Source organism: Chionomys nivalis, chromosome 14 (assembly GCF_950005125.1).
Source record: "Chionomys nivalis chromosome 14, mChiNiv1.1, whole genome shotgun sequence".
NCBI classification, from domain to species: Eukaryota; Metazoa; Chordata; class Mammalia; order Rodentia; family Cricetidae; genus Chionomys; species Chionomys nivalis.
The window spans coordinates 57,528,969-57,550,446 of record NC_080099.1 but is presented as its reverse complement, the minus strand read 5'-3'; the positions used below and the strand labels follow the sequence as shown (position 1 = coordinate 57,550,446).

General features: G+C 46.6%; 1 protein-coding gene across 2 annotated transcripts in view; it reads left to right on the top strand.

Moving 5' to 3' along the window:
- Window positions 1–21,478, top strand: part of Mapre2 (microtubule associated protein RP/EB family member 2) — a 144,086-nt gene that overhangs the window by 110,762 nt on the left and 11,846 nt on the right. For both annotated transcript variants that reach the window (XM_057788548.1, XM_057788547.1), the window contains one exon: window positions 17,643–17,782. In XM_057788548.1, the coding sequence (XP_057644531.1) occupies window positions 17,643–17,782 (140 nt within the window). The remainder of the gene's footprint in view (window positions 1–17,642; window positions 17,783–21,478) is intronic.

Genomic DNA, 21,478 nt, shown 5'->3' with positions numbered 1-21,478 from the left:
TGATGAGCTCTTCCTACGTGAAATAACACAGTGGAAGAAAAGATTGCATGCCTCTAGGAAGTATTTAGGAAGGAACAGGATTGGGTTTGGTAATGGGTGGATCCTGGAGTGAGCAAGTAAACTGCCAAGTGTGACTTCTTGGTGTGTTTCCCACACTTGGAAGGATGAGGATATCATTCAGGAAGTACTGAGAGAGTTGGATCTGAGAAGAAATTGTATTTAACATACCAAGTTTTAGGTTTCTTTGTAACCTCCAAAAGATGATCTAAATAATGTGTGTGTGTGTGTGTGTTTGTGTGTGTGTAGTTCAAAGTGTGGGCAGGAGATAAACTTTGTATTCCCATACCTTGAAGCTGGAAGTAAATACAGAACGATAAAGGAGAGAGTGCCTTTAGGAATTCCTAACAGTTGCCAGTGAGTAGAGGAGACACTGCCCTGGAATGCAGGGAAGACGCCAAAAAGATTGGAAGATGCTAAGGGGTGGTTTTCAGGGAAGCAGAGGAAGGAGGCAGTATGATCTACAGTTCCTAACTCTACGAGGAGTCAAGTAAAATGAAGCCTGGAAGAGTTTGCTGGATTGCTCAACTTGAAAATCATTCATGGAATGATGAGACAAGGACTGGATTAAGGAATGAGTTGGATAAAAGACACTGAGTGACTATCCAAGTCCAGTTTTGGAATGAATGAGCACATAGATAAAGAGCCCTGAGCACAAATCTTTGGGGGTTAGACGTACGTGAAGGGAAGACGCCTCTTTTAAAAAGATGAGCGCAGACAAGAAAGTCAAGAGGCCTCATATCATCATCAGTGTGGAAGTTGCCTAGACCTAGGCTATTTTTCTTTCTTCCACAATCATACTGTGACCCTAATTTTTTTGGCCTCAGCTCGAGCACTTCTTTTCCAAACAGAACTGCAGTATGTTGCCTTGTCCTCATTTTCTAAGAATTCCCTCATCTGTGGCTCAAAGAACAAGCAGTAGGAAGTTTCTAGAAAGAGGGTCATGAATATTAATTGTGGAAATATGGTGTACAATGAAACTTGAAAATAGTATGTAGAAAGCTGACTCCTAGGGCATGATTAATAATCCTTTGGAGAACTGGTCCCCTGAGACACTGGGCAGTGGAGTCTGGACTGCAGCAGTTGAACAAGGCCACGTGGGGTGTGGACATGAGGAAGATCCAACCTCTAACAGCTTCATCAAGGATACAATTGATATAAAAAAAAAAAAAAAGCATCCGGTTGTTATCCAGGAGAGAGAAGCTTAAGAAGGAATAGGAGGACCGTGCTCTTAGGGTTTGCTTTAAGGGCAACGCAAAATTACCAGATTTGTAAGGTCAGAGAAGAATCTCTGATGAGCCAAGGGTGAGAGAAAGAATAGAGACTAGAGGACCATGACCCTGAATGTGAAGGAGCAGATGAGGTCAGAGGTTTAAGGGGTTAATGGGAAAGGGAAGATGTATTTTCCTGGAGCAGAAGCAAAGGGATGAAAATTAAGCCACAAGGAGATTGAGAGACAAAATCTCATGCAGTTCAAGCTGGTCAGCCTACTTTTGTCAGCAGCTTTCATCAGGCTAAGAGTTGGAATAGAGCCGATGCTGATAGCGAGTAGAGCCCATGCTGATGGCGAGTAGAGCAGATGCTAATAGCGAGTAGAGCCCATGCTGATGGCGAGTAGAGCAGATGCTAATAGCGAGTAGAGCCCATGCTGATGGCGAGTAGAGCAGATGCTGATGGCGAGTAGAGCCGATGCTGGTGGCAAGGAGAGCCGATGCTGATGGCGAGTAGAGCAGATGCTAATAGCGAGTAGAGCGTAGAGCAGATGCTAATAGCGAGTAGAGCCCATGCTGATGGCGAGTAGAGCCGATGCTGGTGGCGAATAGAGCCGATGCTGATGACTGTAGAGCCGATGCTGATGGCTGTAGAGCCGATGCTGGTGGCGAGGAGAGCCGATGCTGGTGGCGAGGAGAGCCGATGCTGGTGGCGAGGACAGCTGATGCTGGTGGCGTGTAGAGCCAATGCTGGTGGCTAGTAGAGCCAATGCTGGTGGCTGTGGAGCCAATGCTGGTGGCGAGGAGAGCCGATGCTGATGGCGAGGACAGCCGATGCTGGTGGCGTGTAGAGCCGATGCTGGTGGCGAGTAGAGCCGATGCTGGTGGCTGTAGAGCCGATGCTGGTGGCTGTAGAGCCGATGCTGGTGGCTGTAGAGCCGACGCTGATGGCGAGAAGAGCCGATGCTGATGGCTGTAGAGCCAAAGCTGGTGGCGAGTAGAGCCTATGCTGGTGGCGTTTAGAGCCGATGCTGGTGGCGAGTAGAGCCGAAGCTGATGGCGTATTCTTAGCTGGGATTTGGGAGGCATGTGAAGTGACAGGACTCTGGTGACAACCCAAGGCACACTGCTATTTCCCTTCTTAATGTTCTTTTTGTAGCTGTTTTTGGTGGACAGAGTAACTTTGAAACTCAGTTGCATTTTTTGAAATTCTAATAATAAATTTCAATACTTTTCTTCCACAATCATAATGCATCTTTATTTTTTTGTTTGTTTGTTTGTTCAACCTTTTTAACATTTCTACTCTTCCACGCAGAACTAGGCCAATCCTCTCACAAAAGCCACAGAGGAACTTTTGCTGTTTTAACAGAATGCCATGAGCCCAAAAGAGAAATCTATGTTTCCCAAAGCTTAACCTCTCAGGTGATAAAACTTGGGAAACATATTAAAGCCAACATTTAATAAATTTGATTTTTTGGGGGGTGTCACAGAAGGTAGTGATTTCTGATACTGCTCCCATGCCTTGATGGTGTTTATTTTTTTGTTTTATTTAGGGAGGAATGGTATTTTTCAGGAGGCAAATTAATCATTCCCCTTTTAATCAAATGTGCCTTGAATATGAGACATTGTGGGGCAGTAATATTTTATTGGAGCAAAATTATCACAAGATATACATTACATGTGGGATATCGTTTTTAAAGACCATAATGGGAGAAAGGCCCCTAGAAATGCAGGAGGCTCTGACTTTCACGAAGTCATGCATCCAGATATTGGGAACATGGCCAAGAAAATAAGTCAAAAGTTCTCGGAAAGTCAGGAGAGGTGCTGGAAAGACTGTTTATAATATTCACATGTTTTTGTCAAGAATTCTAGGGATGTTTCCAGAGTCTGTGCTTTTTCATCATTACATACATGTAGTAGAACAGGAGGAGATCAGCTCCCAACACGTGACTTATTAGGACAGGACACTCAGCACAAAGAGCAGGGAAAGCTCCAAGTCTTCAGCTGGAAAGTTTGCCAGAGTATACCAGCCGGGGTATGCGTTTCAAATCCAGCTGTTGCTTAGGTCTCACATGTGTGGGTGAGTGTGATGTCTCAGGGGTCTCTCAGAATTCTGTTCAGAACTCTGAGCCATAATCTCTATAATGTGATTTCAATGTATGACTTGTCCTTCACTCAAGACCACGGGTCTGCCTTTTCTGTTCAGGACTTGATATGAATCAAAGTGTTGATAAAATGGGTGGCGGCCCGTCTGGTGCTACATCAGTTACATATAGCCCCTATTCTGTTTCCCTATTGAAACCTGGGTCTCTTCTTAATAATCTGTATCCTTGGAAGTAAATAATGGCTTGTATAGTTGGCAACAGGATGGGGACTGGCACTTTGAAATACTTGATTAATTTTGCTGTGACTGGATCCCTCCTCACAGATATGCCTGAGGCTGGTTTAACTTGCACGCCTGGCAGCTTCAAAGCTTTGTGTGACAAAGGGACCAGATTAGAGTGGGGGAAAGTGATATGGAGTGTAATGCCCACGTAGTGGTACTTGAGAGGACACTGGCTATGCTAGCAAGGAAAGAAAATCCTGCTTTTCCCAGCATCCATGCTGTGTGTTGCCTCGCAGCAGAGATGGTTTTCTGTATAAAATAAATGCTCTCTGCACATTCAGCACGTTTTTTTCTGAGATCATGCTGAATTTCTCTGCCATTTCAACACCGATGGCTGCCCGTTAAGTGTGTACATCATCATGAAACGTGATGTTTCTATGTGTAATTGCTCTGATCCTACCTGCCATTCGATAGCTGTCTGGGGAGGTAGGCTTTTTTTTTTTTTTTTTTAAATGTGCGAAGACTTACAAAACTTAAAAGGAAATTCAACGTTATGGTTTCTATAGCAACTTAGACACATTGCAGATTCACATTCGCTAATGTATTTAAATCAGACTCCAAATATAAATGTGTGCAATGGATTTAGAGTTGTTATGGGAATTGAGCTTTCTCTCTTCCTTAGAGACCAGTGTCTCAGCCTTAAAATCGGGTTAGGAGAGATGCTGGAAAAAGTGATTTCAAAACAGAAGGTAGCTCGGCAGAGTCCACGAGGTGTCGGAATAATACTCATCCAGTCCACAGACGTAGACTTCAGTAAATTTCTAATAGTATTTTAAAGGAACTGTCTTGAACATTGAATACTCCCACTCGGTTACTCCAGGCTGTTGGTGCAATCTTAAAACGTGACTGCGCTTCTCTGTTTATTTGCTTGGCAGTGTACGAGCACTGGTTGAGCATCTAAAATCTAAATAGACATTACATCTCACCTTTGGGGGAAGAAAAGCTGCTTTTACTTCCTTGTGTTTTATGTTTCATTTCTTAAGAAAGGTAATGAAACCCAACAGTCACAGTGTCCCTTTCAGTTAAAGTATCACGTGCCTCTGAGAAGAGTGTATGCGGATGCTCTTCATTTGAACAGTGCTTTGCAAATATGTAAAACCAAAGTGTTTGACCGTGTGCTTCAGATTACCTGTGGTTTAAGGGGAGAGGCTTCCCTAGCTCAATAATTGTTGCAAAATGATTTTTAGTCTTTCTACATTGATTATGAAATTGTCTGTTCCTCCTTTTAATTGTTTCTGTCTTTGATTTCTGCTGTTGAAGGCTCTTTTTTTTTTTTTTTGGTTTTTTTTTTTTTTTTTTTTTTTTGGTTTTTTGAGACAGGGTTTCTCCATGTAACAACCCTGGCTGTTCTGGAACTAGCTCCTGTAGACCAGGCTGGCCTTGAACTCACAGAGATCTGCCTGTCTCTGCTTCTTGAGTGCTGGGATTAAAGGCGTGCTCCACCACTGCCCAGCTTGTGAAGGCTCTTTTATTAGTATATATGTGTCTATGATTGAGTCATCCTATTGACTGAATTTATGTTTTTGAAACTACTCTGTCTTAAAGGTGATAATGATAATATGGCCGCTACTGCTTTCTTATATTTATGCTTTGAATGCTGTATCTTTCTTTTTAATAAGGCACATACCCACCTATCTGTCTTTATATGTAAAGTGTGTCTTTAACCACTGTGTCCTTGGGCCCTGCCTTTTGACTCATTTTGGTAATCTCTGCCTTTTAGAGTGACCAGCCCGTTTATATTTAGTGTAACTAGTAACTTTTCTTGATTTAGATCTACCAAACTATTTCTAGTTTCCTGTTTCTTCCTCTGTTACTAAAATGTTTAGTTTTATATTTTACCACTTCAGTTTCGTTTCTGAACATTTGAGTTCTACACATAGTCTTTAAAGTGAAGAACATTTAACATCTCTTACAGTGGCAGGCTGTGTGGTAAAATACCACTTAGCTCTGCTTTTTTTCTGTAAAGGTCTTTATTGTGGATTCATTCCTAGTATTTTCACTAGACAGATCACACTGTCAAGTACTTTAATGACGCTATGGCTCCAAACATTGAGTGCACGACCTGCCCCCCCAAGCTTTTCTTCTCTTTCGTTTTGTTTTTAACTGTGATGCCTGGGTGTGGTTCTAACGGGATTTGTTTTAGTTCCTCACCTTGCCTGACTCACTAAGTCAGGGAAGCACCGTGAACATCTCAGCCCATAGCTGTCATGAGCCCTCATTATGTATAGACTTAATATATTTCACTCGAGTCCCGCCCCTTGCCGCCATGCTATTTCATTGGCCTGCTCACAGGCACTGTTACATTGCTAGGCTGCATGTGATTGTTCCTTAGCCATGTAAAGGCCTGGAGAAAAAAAATGGAAAGAAACACTCTAATGGCTCAGCTAATTAAATTCCTAGCGGGAATCCCCTACTCTCTTAGAAAGGGGGAATCGGCAGTGTGCTTTCCATTATACACAGATCACATCAGAGATGACTAAGACATACCACTAGGCATCGGGATTCTTTCTTCTTAAAAGCTAAGCAAGCCTGTATTTTTCTAGTGTCTGTGTTTGTTTCTATAGTTAAGTAGCATTAACTCAGCTTATAACAGAAATGTATTCCTTGCAGACAGGAGGGCCAGTAAGGCCAAAGCAAAGTGCTATAGATTTGGTCTGAGATAAAGCCTGCTTCCCACCAGCATTCTTCATAGACGACCCCTCCCACTGTGTCCTGAGATGAGCGCTGGTTCCCAAGGCAAACCCGCTTGAGTGAGCTTTTTTTCTGAGAATACTGCTTCCGTTCTTTGGTCTCTGCCCTTGTGATGTCTTCGCCTCCGAAAGGAAGGCCTCGACTCTTAAGACTGTCAAATTGACGGTGCGTTTAAACGTGAGGGTGCAGGGATGGGTGACAAGATTTTACAACACAGCACCTACCTGCAATGGTCACAAAACTGCAGCATAAGATGTGAGTAAAACTCTGCCAGACCACACTTCAGGATAACCGTGAGTTTAGACATCAGACGTGAGAAACGAGACCACACTTCAGGATAACCGTGAGTTTAGACATCAGACGTGAGAAACGAGACCGCACTTCAGGATAACCGTGAGTTTAGACTATCAGACGTGAGAAACGAGACCGCACTTCAGGATAACCGTGAGTTTAGACATCAGACGTGAGAAACGAGAACTCGGGAGTGTCAAACAAGATCACCTAGTGGTGTCTGATGCTATGAATTAATTCAGTTTGTGTTTTGTAATTATCTGGCTTTCTTGAACCAAATTTATTTACATAGTTTTCTTTAAAACTAGATTTTTTTTGAAACCTGAGGACCAGAAGTTCTAAAATGCTGTAGCACTGTTGTCTTATAACTCTTCAAATTTCAGTTTACTATGAATCAAACTTTTTCTTGAACTTTAGAAAAATATTTACAATATAGAAAGAACATGCGTATCCATGGGTCTTGCACAGTGCACAGTGAGCACCCCCACTACATGCGTATCCATGGGTCTTGCACAGTGCACAGTGAGCACCCCCACTACATGCGTATCCATGGGTCTTGCACAGTGCACAGTGAGCACCCCCACTACATGCGTATCCATGGGTCTTGCACAGTGCACAGTGAGCACCCCCTGCTCTGAGTGCTCTATTTAGTTTAGCGGCACAGCAGCCCAACAGATGCATGTTAATATCAGCCTCTCTGTAGCATCTAGGAAACTAGAACCAGAGCTGCAGCAACTTGCCACCGTCACTTAGGCAAAGTGAGAGACATAAGATCTGAGGTGTGACCCTGATTTCCAGAACCCTTGCTCCTCATTGGACCTGTTCTCTCGGATTCACAGACACAGCCTTGGGCTCTATATTCTGCCTTGGGCTCCACTCATATTTTTAAGTCTAAACTATCCCCATTTATCTCTGCAGTCATTTTGAGTAAGACGAGGCATTGTATTTTATCATGTTAATAAATGCAGGAAATGTTAAGTCACTTGTTCCTAGATGTTTATTTCTCATTTCTAAGTTTTCCCATCCAAATACATCTCTGAAGTAAAGAATAAGCCCATAAACAAAATTGGCATGTAATTCTGCCCAAGAGGACAAATCTGCCAAATATACATACATACATACAAACATACATGCAAAACAGCTCAGCTTGTTCCTCTGATATGGAGTCCGCAGGCAGCAACCCAGTAACTATGGGGCTAGGCTCTCATCAGAGGCTCCCTGGGGCAAGAGTTGCCTGTAATTGCTTCTTGCATCTATAGAGCTGAGTTTCCCTGAATTCTTCTCATCGGCCACTCTGGTTGGAAGTCATTTGCACCATTCCGTATGGGCCTTTCCACCCAAATAATTGCTCTGTGGCAGCCACTTCTTTGTGAGCAGGAGGAAAATCTGCCTAGTGTTTCTACTGGCAAGAGTCCTAAATATAGCGATTAAAAGGTGAGAGTAGTGCTTCCTGTCACTTATGCCACAGACGCTTGGTCACCACTGCTGTGTGTTCTAGGATGAGTTACACAGATGTGTAAGCACCAGCAGACAGAGATCGTTGGAATGGGTGTCGTGTTGAAGACTGTTTGTCACAGAGGTTTACCAAACTCAGTTATAATGTGGCCCACCTGTTGGGAGCCATTGGAAGGCTGAGGCAGTGTCTGCTTTGCCTCATGAGAGCATATGTAGAAGGGCCATGCTTCTGTATATCCTAGCCAGCTGTGGAGAAGAGAAAACGGCAGCCTGAGAAGGTGGTTGCACTATGTGCTGTCGGTACTTCAGCAAGGTATAGTTAACACAGTGGGGTACGGGAAGTGAAGGGAAAAGGAAGGGTGGGCAGCTGTTAATGTGACCGTGTGGTTGGTTGGTAGGAGCGGCAAACCCTGGTACAGAAGCCAGATGCGATGAATAGAGACCGGGTAGCTGAAGTGCGCTCTACCCATCCTCTCGCTTCCTGAGCTCTGACTTTTCTGGGAAGTCCCGGTAAGATTGTATTATTGGAACACCACAGGCTCGCCACCATCAGAAAAGGGACGGTGCATGCCATCAGGGACTCAGACTGAAACTAAAGGGCAGCACATCCTAAGTAGCTAAGAACAGAGGTACCCAGAAACAGCCATCTTACTTTATGAGCTTCCTTCTTAGACCAGTACTGCGTGCCAGCAGTACTGTGGCGCCCACGATGGTGTCGTCATGGCAACGCCTATGTGTCTTTATTCTCTGTGGACTGGCTCAGTCTGCTCCCTCCATCAGCCACTCCCTTCCCTGGTACTGTAGAAAACAGGCAAGGGGCTGCTGCTGTCAATTAGTGTCGGGATGGGATGTGGGAACCATTTATTGGGGTAAAAGGAGCCCCACTGTTTTTATTACTCTGAGGGCAGTTGAAAAATACAATTTTAAACTAAGATGGTGATTGGGTTTGGCATGTAATGTGTTTGAAAGCTGGATTAATCTCCTACCAAGGTGTGAGAAGCATGGAAAGTCAGCAGTTTATTGCAAAATATACATTCCACGTTGAAACAGCCATTTAAAAAGTTATGGTTTTTAAAAAACCTGAGCCATTTCAAGACATGAAGCATTTTCTTGCATTTTTTTTTCTTTCCTCTTATGAGAAATTCTCTGAAACCAAAGTGAGTCAGGCAGAGCCTGGAAAATACCGGAGAATCACATGGTACCTAAAAATAAAGCACAGCATCCCGAGCGGGGACAGTGAGCAGGGCAGCCAAGGCAGTATGGAAACGCTCCCACTTGCGCATGCTCCGTGAGCTCCATCCATCCCAGGGACTGCTTTGTGCAGGCTGGCCAGCTGGGGGAGGGGCTCCTGAGGGGTCCTCAGCCACTGCTTACTCCTCCATGGCAGCCACACCCTCAGTGGCTGGCGAGGCTGCCTGCTTCTCAGGGAGCCTCTATGGTAGGCTTTCCCAGGGCAGAGCCCTTTGTCTTGTTGTCCAATGACCCCACAGCAGTGCCTGGGAGTGGTTGACTCTCAGCTCGGCGGCCTGGCTTCCCTTCAGCTCTCCTCTTGGAATCAGTAGCACGTGCTGGCCCTCTAAGAGTGTTTCCGTTAACATTAACATTACACAAAATATGGATTGTGTAAAAATGGGCACCTGGTGACCCGGGTAAATGGTGTAGAATAAGGTTTTTAAACTATAGCATCTCAAACACTGCCCAAAACAAAGCAAAATCCATGGTGCATGTGCCCAAAGAAACGATGCAGTGACCTCCCCCTTATTGGCCCTTTGTGGGCCTGCCCTCATAGTCTGTTCTGAGAGCAGAAAGGTGACCTTTGAAAGCCAGCATTAGACATGTCTTTCTGCCCAGGATCCTGGATCCTGGATCCTGGCAGAAGCCAGAGAGGAGCTGGGCACCCATCCTCTAGTGTCTCTAGATCTCTGTGCTGTGTATTCTCTACCGCAGCAGCCTGATCTGGCCCCAGTGCTGGTGAGGCAGAGCCTACATGCATTAGCCTGTTCTCTCCCTGCCTGGTCAGAGGGCCACATCCCTTGCTTCCGTCATCTTCTGGTTAAATCTTACCCTTTTGTTGAGGTCTTGAGGAACACAGGTGACTCCTGCCTCTTCTGTGTCCTTTGCGGGGATCCTGGATGCTGTAAATTGAAAGTTCTAAGAGCCATTAGCCTCTGTGAGGGGTGAAGCTTTTTTTTTTTTAATTCTTCCTCCATATATTACATCCCAACTGCAGTTTCCCTCTCACTACGCCTTCCATTCCCCCCTTCGCCTCTCTGTCCCTCCGATCTACTCCTCTGTTTCTCTTCCGTAAAGACCTCCCATGATATCAACCGACCATGACATAACAAGATGCAATAAGACTAGGCACATACCCTCATAGCACTGAAACTTTTAATACAATGCTCCCCCTCCCCAACACACACACACACACATATGACTGATGGCTTTTGCTGCCCTGCTGATGCACAGAGGTCTTGAGCACCAGTGACCTGAGCAGACACAGCTCTGGCGGCTGTAGAAACCCTGCGTGTCTAAGAGAAGACCTAAGACTGAAGAAGGCCAAGGGCCTATGTAAAATCCCTTAGCTACCCAGTTCAACTCTCCTCACACATGCAACTGGGCCTCCTTATCCATCACACTCTACTTTCTCCCAGAGCAGGGATGTTCTCCTTGGCTCTGTTACTTCCCAGCGTATTGTGCTACTGCTCAGTGCTGTGCTCCCGGATGGAACATAACTCCACACAGACAGGCATCTCTTGTGTTTCCTTCACTGTTTGATGGCAGTATTAGATGGACGGGCGGATGGACGAATGGATGGGTAGAGGTAGTTTAAGAGCTGCTTTGGTTTGCCAGTGTCCGGAACAGGAATCCAGTCTGTTTGAATGCTTTGTTGAGTCAGATCTCATTTGCTGAGAAATGGTAGTAAAAACAGAGTGACACTGTGACCAGCCTTTGGGGTAACAGTGTCCCATGTTTTAAGCCAGAACCTCAGCACCTGAGAGGCACAGACAGGTGACTATGATTTCTAGTCTAGCCTGGTCTACCACATGAGTTCCAGGACGACCAGGGCTACACAGAGAAGCCCTATCTTGGGGGGGTGGGTGTTCTTATGTTTTAAAGATATATTTGTTTGTTTAATGTGTGGGTGTGTGTTTGCATGAGTTTAAGCACACCACATGCGTGCAGGTGCCTTGGGGGACCAAAAGAGGATGACACATCCTACTGGAACTAGTGGTGCAGGTGGTAATGAACCTCTTGATGTAAGTGCTGGGAGCCTGGCCCTCTGCAAAGGCAGCAAGCGCTCCTAACCACCGAGACAACTCTCTACATCCCCGAGGGTTCTGTGTTCTTCCCAGGTCCCCCTCCCAACCTTGGACAGTACACTGTTCTTCCTGTCTAAGGTGGCAGTCAGTCATCCCACTTAGCAAGCCCAGGTCCAGGGTTCTTTAGACCCATGGGGCCACAGGGCTCTGCTAGTAAGTGCCAGATCCTGCTGTCACTCCAAGATGACATGCCAGGTCAGTGAGGTTCATGCTCTGAGAGCTGCTCTGTTACAGACTGGTATTGAGCTGGAAGGGGAAGCAGCCAGGTTTCGCCGCAAGCCGTGTTAGTGGAGACAGAGCCAGAAGGGCTCAGAATTAATTTCTGCTTGCAGGCTGTCAATGGGCTCATGACCGAGGGGTCCCCTGGAACCCTGCTAAAGTCCCCTTGGGATTGAACCCTGGCCGCCACTGAGATGGTGACGTTTCTCCCCATCTCAGAGTAAAATTAATGGCAGTCTACCAAGTGAAGGGATGCTGCCATTTTTGAAAGAAAAGACAATTTCTTTAGAGCTTGGATTTGTAGAAATCAGTATCGTACAGAATTGCTTGTCTCTGCGGTCAATGGCTCTGGTACCAGTTAATCACGGGGAAGGCCTTCCTGCACCCATGGGGCTTCTCTCAACAGTGCAGCCCAACTGCTCCCACCAGCCGCTGCCGCCTTTTGTTTGAGTGTAAAACAAGTTCATTATCACAAGTAGAAGACAAGGTGATGGGGACGAGGAAGTGAGGTCAGATTCGTCCAGGAGTGACTGATCAATGCATTTGTGGTGTGTTATCTTCCTGCTGTGCTTCAGTGGTCCTGTGGGGTTTTAGTGAATGAAGATTGTGGGGTTGGGGCCAGTCTCTCAAAGTGAGGAGGAAGGAGCTTTGTGCGCAGGTGTGTGTGTGTGTGTGTCCATACATTGGTGTTAACATGGACATGGTCCTTGCCAAGGGTTCTGATATTGTCTACTAGAGTTGCAGTCCTGGCTGGGAAGGGCAGAGACGACTCTACCGCTTTCCTTTGTGATTCCCTTCTGAACCTATTCAGCCTTCTTGCTCCAAAAGGCAGCCTTTTCCACACACATCAAGCAGGACATTGGTGTCTAATTACAGACATTAGACACAGCGATGCTCGGGCTTCCCCCAGGCCCTGAGTCAGACCTCTCACTCCTTCTCACAGGATGGTTAAAATCCCCTAGAATCATATGTATGCCCCTATCCTAAAAGCATTAATTAAGATGGGACTGCTCAAAGTCAGGCATTGTGAATCACGTCCGTCTCTAGTGGGGACATTTTTGAGAATTACAGGGACTCGAGCAGAGTTTATGTCCATTCTCCTCTCCTGAAACCCCTTTTTATTTTGAAAGGGAAAATTAAGGGGGAGGAGAAAAGCTTAAGGGCAGAACAATTGCATAGAAAACAGGGCTCCTGATAATTGTGGTCTCAGGACATCATCAAACGCAGCTTGAAAGAAATTTAAGTGTTTGATAGCTGTAAGGAAAAAGCTGTATATGAATTGTAGCCAGAGTGACTGCCTTGCCTTTAAAAGCCACGATGCCTATGTTTTCCACGTGTTCATCCTTGAAGCATGACCTGGGAAGACACAGAAACAGAATCTATGGTGGAGTTGAGCCTTTGGGTTGCTAAGAAAATAGCCTTTGAGGACCTTCATCTCTAAAGCCAGGATCAGACACTAGACATGACCTGGGTCACTTGAAAAGATGGAAAAACAATTTGTAATTTATGAAAATGTCTTACACCAACACTAATTTTACAGATTTTTTTTTCTTTTTGGTTTTTTGAGACAACGTTTCTCTGTAACTTTGGATCTTGTCCTGTAACTCGCTCTGTAGACCAAGCTGGCCTTGAGCTCACAGAGATCCGCCTGCCTCTGCCTCCCAAGTGCTGGGATTAAAGGCATGTGGCACCACCACCTGGCAACTTTACAGGTATTGATAACTATGTTTTCTTGATAACATCCTTAGGATGATTGGTCCCAGTAAATAAGAAAAAAAATACCTGGCCCTAGAAGTTAGATACACTTTAGAGTGTAGTTCTTTGAAGGAAGAAGAAAGAGGCATGTCTAATAAGGAAACAGGAACTGTTCTGAGCTGACGGGGGATGTGGAGAGCTTGAGGAGACTGCCTACTCCTCCATACTCCGGGAAGAAACGTAGATGCCAGAGAGTTCATGTCAGTGAGTGTGGAAGCCACAAGGTTGCGTTCACCTCCTTTGCCTGTCGCAGCTCTCTGGGTGTTTGAGCTGTGTGAGGGTAAGTGTGTCCCTGTCAGTGTGCCACGTGAGGTGTTAGTGTACTTGCTATGCATCCTTCTGAAGGAAGCTTTCCGTGTAACACTCTGATGTATGAGAAGATGCTGAAGAATAAAATGTCCTCATTCTTTACTTTCTCCCTGTTTGTCCCTCAGTGCTTCGTCCTCACTTGTCACTGATTTCTCTCTGTTCGCTTCTCTCGGAACAACCTAATCAGAATTGTGTGTGTGTGTGTGTGTGTGTGTGTGTGTGTGTGTGTGTGTGTGTGGTGGAGCAACTGACACCCCAAGTCTGATTCTCATGTTTTCTTCTTTCTCACCTCAGGGATCCCTAAGAGATGTTTATGTATGCCAGCATGAAAGACCTGGTTTCTGGGTATCAACTGACCTCTAAAGGACCCAAGAAACCAGCGTTATTTTAAGACTGAGCCCATGGGCTTGGAGAATCAGACCCTCAGAGAGGTCTGCTGGGCTCTGTCCACAGCAAGGATATGTTTCCACAAAGAAAAGACAGTTTTTCTGAGAGGTTGTGTGGCTGTAGCTACACACTGCCACCAGCTCTGGCCTCTCTCCTATGACATGTAAATCATGTCACCCCAGCCTCCATCGCCTGCAGATCGGCCTACCATTCCCCTCCCCTACTTATCTAACAATTCAGTTTGTTTCAAATTTACATTTGGTAAGATCCTGCAATCATAGTTAGTGGTGCCTCTGTTTTGATAAGCTTTAACAACCTTCTGCTTCTTTTGTATACTTTTCTTTTTGAACTAATGTCAGAATGTGAGGGCATGACTACCTAGTGACCTGAGCTTAGTTATCTTTTGGTGACCTCCTTAGGAAGAACCGCCTGACCTGGAGAGTATATATATATACTCTTAGGAAGGCCTTTCTGTGGTCCTCAAGAGGCCAGTGGCAGCCCAGCACCAACTACCTGGCTCCTACCCCATTTTGACATCAGCTGGCCACACTCACTCTCTCAGTGGATTGGCCAGATTCCACATGGAAGGAGCCCCACACTGTAACTTACAAAGGAAACATCAGAAGAGCCCAGCTGGAAGGCTGACACCCAAATGGTTTCGTTCATGTTGGCTCTTGCAGCCAGACTTTGACGTTGGCATCAGTGCCTCAAACCTGCCTGGGTGTCATCGCTGACTCACTGCCTCTACTGGGTACCTAGCAACTCCGACAATGCACAGAATGCGTCCAAGTCAGGAGCTGCACTTGATGTAGTTGCTGCACTTGCTGCACTTGTCGGTGGCAAATGAGATAGATGCAGCTCCAGCGTCCCTGAAATTATACCCCGTGCAAGAAGAAGCATCCAGTGTCCTCACGTTGGTGTGGTTCGTACAGCCTCTGAGGAAATGTTCAGGGTACTGTGGCCTCTAGGGGATGAGACAGCACAAGCAGAGACCTGAAGGATGGAAGCCCTAGTTACTAAAAGGACGCAGGGTTGACTAAAGGGGAGGAGAATGCTGAATAAAGAGGAAAGACTGCCTCACGTACACTCTTGGAAGGCACGGCATCCCAGAACACTAGTCTGTTCCTAAGAAGGCCAAGAGGGCACCGTATCTGGGCATCGCAAGTGACTGTCAGTCTGGGAGAGACTGCATCTCCATCACTTTAGCAACCCCTGTTCATGGCTGTGGTGGACCCTTCATACGGGTTCTTAGATAAGAAGCTTTCCTCTTTGCAGTCTTTCCATTAGACTCCCTGTCTAGTAAAATGTCAGTCTTGCTTTTTAAAGTCACCTGAAAGGGCTTGATGATTGCAAAAGTGGCCTTCCCCGATGATAGACCAGTGGCTGTCTGAAGAAGGTCACTGTGTTCCCTGTCTTCTCCCTCATAAGTCTGTTTACAGCCAGAGAAGCTGTGTGGTGGAACTGAGAGGTTAGGTGCTGGGCTTCAACAAAGAGAAAAGGTCTCACAGCAGTTTGCCCGTTCCAAGCAGCCATAACTCCCTGGAGTCCCTCGTTCGCTCTGTACATAGGGGAGGTTTCTGGGCCCCACTGATTGACCCTTTCCAAACACAGACCAATTTAAGTCATTCACAGCCTAACCATTTCAAATCTCTTCGCCCTTCCCCGGTGTCTTCAAAGAAGATTCTTTTCCCTCTGTTGTAACAAAAGAGCATGTTATTTAAAGGCCGTGACACTGTCAAGGCTTCTCAGAGGTGCGTAAGACTCCCATCTGTATCCCGTGTCTCCAGGCACCTGAAGACACACCATATAAATTTTACAGCCTTCCTGCTGGCTACGTTGTAATTAAGGTATTGGTTGAAACCTGCAGCTGCTGTTCCATGCCTGTTTTTATAATCCTTTTCCTCTGTCAGGAAAACTGGAAACTGAAGTTGGAAGCCACATAGCCAAGTTTTAATTGCCTCTTTATCTATTTATCTAAAGTGGTTCCTTTACCAAACATATTTAGCCTAACATTTTACAAGGCACTGGGGTTGCTGACGTGAAGAAGACTGTTCCTTGCCCTCTAAGAACCTTCCAGAAGGGGAGAGGATGCGAGATTGTGGTGGAAATTTTAATTGGGTGGAGGGAACACACAGGAGATACTTACAGACAGGGAAACCAGGACTGTTGCCTGTCTGGGACTGTGTTCAAAACAAAGGGGTGGGCCCTGGGAGTGGCTCAGCTCTTACTCAGAGGCACATGAACTCTCTATATACCTAGTTGCTTCTGTTTTGGCTCCAGAAGCCATTCCTGTGGTGTCTGTGTTGTGTTCTGGACAGTAAGTCCACTGTGGGTTGAGTGCCGGGCGGGTGACCGCTCACCTGAAATAACTGTGCCGTGATTAGGAACTCACTAACGTTGTGGCTATGGTGCTGACCCCAGGACTCCCAACTGTGAAGATTTCTCCCCTTCCATGTCGCATCTCCCATCAAATGCCTCCGCACCCATTAAGGAGCAGCTTGGGGGTTACTCTTTATTAGGGATACTATAGATCTGTGTTTCTTCTAGCGTTTTCTCGGCATTCCCTGGTGCTCAGTCTGTACACCCTTTGCACCCCTCTTGTCCTTCCCCTCATCATGTACCCAAGGCATTTCATAAGATACAGCCGTCATTCCTTGTGCTAAGCGGACTGCCCCCCTCCAAGCTGCGCCTCGTGTCCCTTGCCTTGAGTATGTCTTTGCTTCTTGCCACAAACTCTCGAGCTTACCTCTCCAGTTCTGCACCATCCCTGTCATCAGCAGCTTCTCGAGAAGCCCTTTTGTTGAAGAGTGACATTTAGAAACTGAGATTGGACATCAGGGTGCTCGTTGCCATGGAGATGTCATTGCCCCTCCTCTGTCACTGGAGCTACAGGGTATACTAAAAGGAAGCACATACCTTGAGCCAGCGTTTCTTCTACGGTTTGAACCTCTCATGGGGCCTTTGCTCTTAAAAACACACGTACAGCGATTCTGTGTGATGATTGAAGAACATTTCCTGTCATTCGTGTGTATGTGATATGTGAACACATGTTTGTGGGGGTGGGTACATGCATTGCATGTGGTGGAGGACAGAGTACAACTTGGCATTGGTTCGCTCGCTCTCCATGTTTGTCCCTGAGTGAGCCTCTAGGAAGTCTCCTGCCTCCATCTCCCCTCTCTCAGGAGGAGCCCTGGGCTAGCATATCTGGCTTCACAGGGGTTCTGAGAACCTCAACTCCTTGGGCTTCTTCAGTAAGCACTGACTCACTGAGCTAGCTCCCCAGCTCCCAAAGCCTTTCCTTTTAGGTTCACTGGAGATGTGATTTTAGGCCCGGAGGGAAGGGGTTAATCTCCTCTTGAGGAGCTGCTGTTCTTCTGAGGTTTAGTGCGCGGTTGTCACAGGACACGGGTTTGCTGGTGTGCCTCGCTTCTGACTGTACCAAGAGGGGGTCGGCACGTTGCCTGTAGCATGTTGGAAGCTCATTTTATATCATGCGTTTACATTCTACATGAAAGTCTTTTAGTGTCGGCTCTACTCATAGTATTCTCTGCTTGCTTCTAGGTGCGGCTAAATCAAGCCCAGCAGCTAAGCCGGGATCCACACCTTCTCGCCCCTCGTCTGCCAAAAGGGCTTCATCCAGTGGCTCCGCATCCAGATCTGACAAAGATTTAGAAACGCAGGTCATACAGCTCAATGAGCAGGTAACACATTGTCTCCACCCTAGTCTCTGGGAACAGTGCTGTGTGTGAGGGGTGGGGAGGCCACACCCACAGGCCTGGGGGAAGGGAGAAAAGGTGAAACCAGGAGGACCTGCTCAAGAAGGGAGACTCCGCAGCTGGGGGCGAGCACTGTTAGTTAGAGAGCTGACACCGTGTGTGAGGATGTGGAAGAGGATGCAGGCTACCCTTCCATCCTGAACCCCAGGCCTTCCCTGCCCACTCCCGGCCAGTCTGAAAAGTGTTACGGCTGTATTAGAGTTCACCTGGCTCCCTCTCTGACCCTTCTTTTTCAACAGCTAGTGGGTTGAGCCTCTTTTATGTGGTGGACACTGTGCGTGATTCTGGGGGCATAATGATAGCAAGATGGATGATACTGTCCCCTCACTCAAAGCCTATTAACATCAGAACTTAGTACTAAAATTAAACAAATGAATAAACAGACCAAAAAAAAAAAAAAAACCCAGCCCTCTCTACAGTGTCAGAAGTGGGGTGCCTGGGAGCCCTGAAAGGCAACATCTATGTTTTAAATAGAAATTTTCCCAACGTATCAGCCCTCTGATAATTATGGTAAACCTAGCTACACCAGCTGACATTTCCAAGGTGAAACACTAACTACGGGGTGGGGTGTGACATTGTGGGAGAGCACCAGTCTAGCACGCAGGAGGCTCTGTGTTTCATCCAAAATGAACTCTAACTCATGATACCCCATTTTGCCCAGAGTAATACAGCTTAAGGTTACTAAACCACTGGGCAGTGCGGTGCCCACTGTAAAGCCTCCTGCTTCCCGCCCCGGGTCTCCCCCATTGGGAAGGAACCTTTCAATGCAGATTCGTAGGCTGTGCCTGGCCTAGCCCTTAATCTTCTGCTTGATAAGGCAAGAGTCTGAGAACAGTTGTTTTATTTTGTTTTGTTTCTAAATAATTGTGTGTTCTCAGTCAGGATTCCAGTGCAGAGTCCCACAGGCTTTGAGTTGGTCATGTTAGCACTTCAGGTAAAATCTTAAGTCCCCTTAGGACTCTGATTGGATAACCCGGGCGTGTTCTAGTTACCTGCTGATCGTCTATTGGGGGGCCAGGCGGTTTCCAGTAATGACTTCTGCTCAGTTAAAGAAGGGGGGGCGGAGACAGTTAATGAGCCTCAGGCCGTAAGCTTAAGACTTCACACAAGCCCCAGTGGTCGGTGAAAATCAGGCCTGGGTACATTGTGCTCTAAGCCCTGGATTTATGCCTCCGCCCCAAAGCAGCTCAAAACTTTTTCATTAGCAGCTTGTACTCAGGTCTCCTGACCAACATCCCCCCCCCCCCCCCGCCACACACACACACCTTCTCCGTCTGCCACAGCATAGTTCCAACCCAGTGACCCAATTCTGACCACATGGAAAACTCCAGTTCCCTAGATGTCTCCACAGCTGCCTCCTCTCCATGTGGCTGCTCCTAGGTCTCCTTCAGGTCTCAAATCACAGGGGGTCTAGTTCCAAAATGCCTTGCTGATCCCTGGCGCCAGTCAAGAGAGGACCGAAGGGGCAGGAGCGGGAAAGCTGTCCTTCCTGGAGTACTTCTAACAGAGGCCTTGCTCCCCTTCTTGTCCCCAACACCTTCGTACCTACGTCCACTCCGTCCTTCAGAGGGCAGGGGAAGCACAACCTAAACTGGACAGACATTTACCAAGTTCTCATCCTGGTTCATTTCCCTGGTGACCTGAGTCCAACTGCCGGCCCTTGAAGCCTCCAGGAGGAAGACCCTGAGGGTCGTGGGTGGCAGCAACACGAGGGCCCAGCGTTGGAATGGAGAACACAGGGACCAGGAGAAGCCTAGTGGAAATGCAGAAGCAGAAGCATGAATTATGGTGGTAACAGAGAAAGCGACAACTGCCATAAACTTAAAGAATTTTCATTTACTTGGCCCCGTTCCATTATTCAGGCAGTCTCCCATGATATACAGCAGAAGCACACTGTGCCTCACAACTCCAGTGATAGCAGTGAAGCGGAAGAGACGGGAGGAAGAGGCATAAATGAGATGGTCAGAGACTTTCTGGACAGTGGGTTAGCCCGCAGGAAATGGATTGGAGCCATTGTGTCACGGGGCCTCTGGGGGACCCAAGTCTGTGGACACTGCTGGGAAGTTAGGAAAGCAACTTCCCCCTTTGAACATGACTTCCTCAGCCTGTCACCTAGGCATCTGTGACCTGTGAGGGATGAGGTTGGCCATTTGTCCCTTAGTGGCACCATTTGAATGGAATTGTGTTTGCTAGCTGATCTTTGATCCTTTAAAGTAGCTACTGCCAGATTTTTTTTTTTTTTTTGACTTTGTAGACCAATCTGGATCTGAGCTCACAGCAATTCACCTGCCTCAGTCTCTTGAATATCAGAATTACAGGTGTACACCACCATGACCAGCTGACATCAGTTTTTAGGTTTGGGGGAGACAGGTATTGACGGGTTCATTCTTCTTTGCTAACATATCAGGAATGCCAGCCTGACCCAGCTCATACTGTTCCCACAAAAGCCTTGGTGTGCTGTGCAGACCGCCGTCCCTAGGCACAGCCTGGATTTTGTAGGTTGGCTGTGCCCGCTGGGATTTGGATGTGAATTCCACCCCCATCCTCCGCTGTGTGTTTTAACACTTGGTTCCCAGCCGGCTGTGGGTCACAGTAAACCCTCCCCTGAGCTGCATCTCTGGACAGGAGCTAAAGGAATACCTCTGCTTGGTTTGGGTCAGAGATGGGATCAGAACCAGGGAGGTTTCCTGTTTCTGAAGTGCAAGCTGGTCACCGTGTGTTTTTGCAGGTGTATAGTCTCAACAGGAATAAAAAGTCAGGCTTAACTAACTGAACCCACACTTCTTTGGAAGTGCTTGCGTGAGGGCATCCTGAGATCAGACTAAGGGCCCCTCCCAGCATAGATCTGTTTGTCAGATATGGGGTAAAGGGATGGCTACATGGACCAGTATGTGTTTGAATGTCGGTAATCCCAGAGATCATGCACCCAAAGCCCAACTTATTTAAAAAAAAATAAACAAAAAAGGAGATTTTGCACCTCAAAAGTAATTACTAAAAATAATGTGCAGAATTTTTTTTTTAGGTGAAGCAAACTTCACCAAAAAGAAACCACAAGATTTTATTTATTCCCCAATGTTTGCTATGTCAAGGTTTCTTCAGCCTTCTGCACCCACAGCCTCTTTTCCTTCCAGAAATTTCAAGTGACCCCAGGTTCATAGGATTATAAAATGGGAAAACAAAACAAATGACCTGGTCATAAATCATAAAGAAATTTTATCTTAAAATAGTTCTTTGGAGCCAGCACAGTGGCACACACCTTTAATCAGGACTCAGAAGGCAGAGGCACGTAGGTGGATCTCAGTGGGTTCTAGGCCAGACAGGACTGTCTCCAAAACAAAAAACAAAAAAAGGCAAGTTTGCACACTAATGAAGTGGTGTTTCTTTGTCTGACAGAACCAGACAAGCCAACTAATTTGCTACTTGCTTGTTAGGGAGTGACAGCGGACCAGCTAGTGTTTGTTTTCTGTAATTATACCAGCGCGTTTCTGTAAGAACAATGTGTGCAGTGCGAGCCTTGGAAAGCTCCCATCTGAGGTGAGGCGCCTCAGCAGCATGTGTGGGCCATGTGTGGCCTGACAGCGTGCATGGGGCAAAGTGTCAGGTGCTCCCAACCCAGGCTGC